This window comes from Gastrolobium bilobum, unplaced genomic scaffold (assembly GCF_033153095.1).
Source record: "Gastrolobium bilobum isolate Gb01-03AN ecotype WA unplaced genomic scaffold, APGP_CSIRO_Gbil_v1 utg5183, whole genome shotgun sequence".
Classification (NCBI taxonomy): domain Eukaryota; kingdom Viridiplantae; phylum Streptophyta; class Magnoliopsida; order Fabales; family Fabaceae; genus Gastrolobium; species Gastrolobium bilobum.
This window is the reverse complement of record NW_026899461.1, coordinates 62,838-68,951: the sequence shown is the minus strand read 5'-3', so window position 1 is coordinate 68,951 and position 6,114 is coordinate 62,838. Positions and strand designations below refer to the sequence as shown.

The window sequence follows — 6,114 nt, the reverse complement described above, 5'->3', positions numbered from 1 at the left end:
CATTACCATTAACTCATTTAGATGTGTGGTAGAGATCATTTACATCATCTTCTGCTGTGGGTGTCTTTGCAGTCCCACTTAGAATTGTGGTACTTAATGCAATGCAATGCAATGTGCTCTTTTACAAATTTGCCACTTAATATTCATTTTTTTTTGTTTTGATACATGCAGGCATTAGAGCAGTTTTTGGATTCAGGAAAATCTATTGCCTTTTCTGATGGTCTTGTTATTAATGGCTAGGCTCATACTACCTTAAATGGTGACTAGGGTTAGTCCTATTAAAAGGATATTTTGTAAATTTTAAGTGATTCATTTTTAGTTAAAATAATCTTTAATGTTTGTAAATTCTAAGTCTTATCAATGTTAGATTACTTCATGAGATAAAACAAATCATTGTTGAAATTACCTTTAATGATATTTATATCTATTTTCTCCCCTAAATTTTATTCCTTTTATTTGTTTTAATTCTGTGAATTCAGCCACATTGTGGCTGTAATCTTTTTAAAAAAAATAATCATTAAAATAGCCACATTTAAACCGTGGTAAATATAATCAATAAACGTAGCTAAACTAATGCTACCACACTCAAATAGAATGTGGCCAAGTAAAGCAATAAATGTGGCTAAAATATTGCTACGCCACGATTAGCCACGTTCACAAAAAGTGTGGTTGCTTTTATTAGCCACATTGTTTAAGCAATTTAGCCACGTTTAATAATGTGGCTAAACACCGATTTTTTTGTAGTGCGTGTCCGACACTTTTCGACACTCCTCGACACTCCAATACGTGTTATAGAAATTCAAAAAAAGGTTCAAAGGTTACGTTGCGTTGAGATTTTAGTTTCAATTATTAGATTCGTTGAATTACGATTACCATTTTAATTTATTGAGTCTAATATAAATATTTGGGATATCTTATGTTTCTTTTCAAAATTCATGAATATTAGAAGTTTAGATTCATTTTTTTTGTTAAATTATTAAATATTACATACAATATATATTACATAAATTAAAAAATTTATCTAATATCAAAACGTGTCGTAACGTGTCGAAATCTAACATTTTTTAGAATTCACGTGTTGGAGTGTCGTGTCGGAGTGTCACGTGTCTCGTGTCTGTATCGGTGCTACATAAGCGTACTATTCCGCAGCTTATATAGCCTATTATCCTATTATCATTTAATATTTTCTCATCTTATTCATTTTTAATAGAATTTCAGCAAAAAAGAAGCCATGGGAAACCAAAGTAAAAAAGGGGAAAACATTAATATTCGTGATTAGTTTATTTCGATCATTACAATTATAGCAATAGGTAGTTCAAACAATGTGCGTCTTAGGTCCTTGCACAGAAGCACTTACTGAACAACAAAATGAAGGAAAAAAAAAGGTACAGAAATAATAAAAGTAACAACAGAAAATCACATAAAACAAAGCTGGCACAAATGTTGAACTTTAAGTTCTATCCAACATCAGGCCTAGGGAGCAAAGCCTTGCTTCAAAGTTTCAATGATGGAAATATTAGTCTTGAAGGCCAAAGCCAAGACAGTGTCGTCAATGGTGGTATTGAACAATGTGTTGGGAAGTGATATTCTTCCCGCATTAGCACTACCAGAGGCTGATATAGCTAGAGCAGGAATCTTAGTGTCAGCATTGTGGTTGAAGTGCACAAGACCCTTTGGGAATATGAACAAGTCACCAGCTTGAAGATTCTGTGTAAAAAGTTTATTGGTTGTGTCTACGAACCCAACTTGAAGGGAACCCTGAACAACTAAGAGTAACTCAGCAGAGCGAGGGTGTGTGTGGGGTGTAGGGCGAAGGTGTGCGTGGGGTGGGTTGACACTACTAGGAGGGAATTGAAGGACAGTATAAGACACACTCTGTCCAATGAGAGCAGGGAATTCTATCATGCTTGCCGTCAATATCTTAAATTCAGGGGGTGGTGTGTTTTGTCCAACAAGGACACGAAAGCCAGTGTAGGTAAAGAAGTTCCCATCAATTGGGAGGCCAATAAGATCTATGTAGTCAGTGAGTATGTCAGGGTCACCCGCTCTTGTTATTTGCATAATGGCAAAAGCTGATATGATCAATGAGAGAACTTTAAAGGTAGAGGAAGACATAATTAATCACTGAGGCTAAGGAAAGCTAAGATAATAGTTGAGAGATGTGGTTATGGGATTTTAGGAATGACATATATATAGATAGGGGTTCTCTGGTTGAAAAATGAAAATTTTGAGGAGGTAAAAGTGGAGATTACAATGTAATTTTGTAGTTTGTACTTTGTTTGACTGTGCCATTTAACTAGAAGACACCAAGAATGTTTAAAATCAAGCTGTCATATAGTCTTTAGTCAATTATGGATGCTCATAGGCGGGTTTAGCAAATCCATTCATTCATGGCCAGAATAGGAAATGTTTTATATATGATATATATTTTCAAACAAATTAGACAAATACAAAAGCATTATTATGTTATTTACAAAATATTAATTTAAATAAAAAGTCTGATAATTTTAATTATTGCTACATTGATTGCGATTTTTTCCTCGAAATATTGATGTTAGACTAATCGATTTTTCACTTGTTAATAAATAATAACCAAGAGGTCTTCCCAAAAAGTTGTCACAATCTATTCTTAACTTAAAAATAAATACATAGCTTAAATTATTATATAATATTAAGATAAGTCGGCTAAGCAAATATGATTCAAACATGTGCCAAAAATGCATTAGGTTTAATTTTTCTAAATTTAGTTCAATTTATTTAGTTTCGAATTAAACTGAATTATCCAGCTTCAATGGGTCCTAATTAGGGGTGTTAACTAGTCGCGTCGGGCCAGGTTTTGGTCTTAAAAAATTAAATTTGTGTTTAAATGTGTCAGTCTTACCTGTTATGTATATAATTATCGGCACGTGGCCTGACTTATTTATGAAAAATAAAAGTTTGGTTTAGCCTATTAAAAAAAATAAGACAAATTTTTTTTATCTAAACAGAATATACGATCAACAACACTAATAATTTCACAAAGATTCATAAATTCAATGTATATCCAAACAGCATAATATAGAATAAATTTATTCAAAAAGTCTGTTTAACCAATAAAATGGGGTGAAATGAGTTGAGAAGAGAGAGAGGACTATTATGAGTAATATAAAAAATATATAATAAAAATAAAAGTTAGTATACTAGGCCAGCCTCAGAGGCTCTAAGGTCGAGCGTTTGAATTAGAGTCTGAGACCTTTTAATTAAACGAGCTTTTATACAAGTCCAAGTCTGATTCCAATAACTCATTTTAGACATATAATCTCAGGTCTTTACAAATCGGGCCATATGCCCGTGATTCGTTTAGCACCCCTAGTCCTAATCCTTATGTTGAATGAGTAGTACAAATCCTTGCTTCTAATCTAAGGACTTTTTGACCTTAGTAGTCCCATTTTCAAAAGGTTTCACCGGAATAATTTTCTGGTCAAACGTATTACCTATATAATGCATAACGACGCAGTATTGTGGGAATCACTTTAGGTGCTGTTTGGTTCAGGAGATTCTATAATTTTCTTAGGCAAATGAACTTGGCAATCCAGTTTGACTTCGTTTGGTAGACAGATTTGGCAACGTTGCCCATCTATGCCATTTGCATGGCATTTCTCCATTTGGTCGATGAAAGCTAGACATTGGCACTGTTGAGAAAGCGAACTTGGACGTGGGATTTTGGTGATAGCCGTCTAAATTGGAAAGTGCAAAATTAAAGCTACCGAAATTACCCTCCTGATATATCTTGTTACGACAGGAGGGAGGGAGGGTGTGAGTGTGTTGTTTGAGATCATTGGGATCTGAAATGGCGTCGAGGAATCGCACTTTGCTGTTCAGAAAGCATAGAGATGCATTGAAGAGTGTTCGGGTTCCGTCCACCTCTTCGCCGTCGTCAACCACCACTTCCCGCGGTGGCCCCGTCATCGAATTGGTCAGCACCTCCCTTCTCAATCCAAGTCGCTCTTACACTCCGCTTAGTACTGACAATCCCGGTAATTCAAGGTCTGCTTCTCAGATCTTACAATGTTTTGTTTTTATGCATGTCATTATTGATCAAATGTCCAAAATGCCTAGATCCATAGCTTATTTCATTGTTTTCTTTTATATTTATATTAATATGTAGGAGTTCTCACATTTACTGTTGCAGTTTGTAACTTCAAACATGAAACCATAATTGCTAGGAGTTTTAGCTCAGAATATTAGTGAAGGATATATATTATTAGTGTATGGTACACTTCAAGATTATCAGTAAAGTTTTGGGAATTAGAATTACCATGTAAATTGGACACTTGATTATAAAAATAAAAATATTATGCAGGGTTCAATTCTCTGTCTTTTGTTTTTCACATGTTTCAAGTTATACAAGATTTGGTAACGGTGGTTATTTATTTATTTTTTAATGGATGCAGTAAGGGTCTAAATCCAATTACTGTGGGGCTACCTCCAGCTTGGGTGGATGTTTCTTTCAAGGAAAGAGTGTAGCCACAATGTTTATCTGGTGCTCTTGAAAGACATATAACACCTTCTATTTTAAGGATTCAATAATGGAAAGCATCTTCCTTGTTGGACTCACAATGTAGCATATGGGATATGCATGTTGTCTATTCCTTCAGTTTGCCAAAACAAGTTGCAGTCAGTTCTCAAGGTGTACAATAGCAGAAGTAAGTACCATTTTGCAGAAAAAAACAAGTCAAGTTGCCTAAGAAACTGAGGACAACAACTCTGCTAAGGGTCAAATACACAAGAAGATGTTCACGTTGCCATCTGAATTATAGGTTGCAGTCTACATTCCCACAAATCAGCTTTTATTCATTTTTTAACTTGTACAAATTTGGAATTGATTCAGTTATCTTTTCAGATTATGCATCTGAATTTTGTAAACACAGTAATCTTACATCAGTGTAGTTGTAAAGATCCAATATTTGTGAAGTAGTACATTTATGTAAACAATGATTTCTCAGGATCCTCACCAAGAACCAAAGGTTCAAATCCAATATATGTGGCATGGTTTGTAACTTACAATTGATTTGATATCCCAAGGTAAATTTTGATCAAAGTTTCAAGTCCCACCTGCATAAAATTATGTTGACTGTATACTCTGATGGAAAGATATACTAAATCCAGAATTGTTTGAGTTTTTACATATGGGACTTAAGTCGTTGACAATAGATCTGAACATAATGGAATCTAATCCACAGGAACTAAAAAATAGATTTGAACATATTTGTAAGTTTCAATAATTGGTGAATAATACAAAATGAGTGGCTTTTAAAAATAGGGATATTTTTGTAATTGCCACTTATTTTCCCATCTATATTTTACCTCAAACCAAACATAGATTTTATAAATCTTACTTAATTTGCCTGGTAAAATTTGTTCAAACCAAACAACTTTTTTTACATATTCTTACCTAACTCACTTTCCAACTATTTCCCTATCAATTAAATTTCCCTAATATTCAAAAAACTTCTTCTCAACTAAACATCCACTTAAGACGTGACACTTTAACAACCACATTCTTTGTATTTGTTTCTGCCACTAGAATGTGATACCTTCTCAGCCGCATCATATGTGTCAGTGGGTCAATTCAACAAGACGCGGTACTTTCTGAAGTACCGCGTTTCAGTTGGTCAAAATCTATCCTTTTAAAGCTTTAAGGAATAAAAAATGAAAAATAGATAAGAGGGGAGGAAAGGATAAAGGAAAAAAATGTTTTTTTTTCCTACTGTTATTTGGAGAGAGAGAAAAGATTTAAAAAATATAAGTTCATTACTACTTTGCTCTTCATTCCTTATAATGAAAGGCTAACATGGCGTCTTCAGTTCAGTGTGTGTCGTCTCGTTCTCAGCATGCCAACCGCTAAGCTTGACTGTATCTCCCACCATTTCCTTTTGAGTATTATTGAGCAGAAAACTAATAATCAAGATCAATTTCAGAACATTATTTGAAGCAGAAGTTGATATAAAGATGAAGGAGCCTCATCCCTCTTCAGTCTCTGCGCTCTCCACTCTTCTTCTCCAAAACATCTCCTTTTATTTTCATCCCGTAGTGTTACTGCAATAATATTGCTAAAAGTCTGTGAAACATGGA

The 6,114-nt window shown here is 34.1% G+C and overlaps 1 protein-coding gene across 1 annotated transcript; it reads right to left on the bottom strand.

Moving 5' to 3' along the window:
* Positions 1-1,473: 1,473 nt before the first annotated feature.
* Positions 1,474-2,115, bottom strand: LOC133290546 (germin-like protein 9-3). Its single transcript, XM_061488644.1, has one exon. It carries the CDS (start codon positions 2,113-2,115, stop codon positions 1,474-1,476), a length of 642 nt encoding a protein of 213 aa, XP_061344628.1.
* Positions 2,116-6,114: the final 3,999 nt, after the last annotated feature.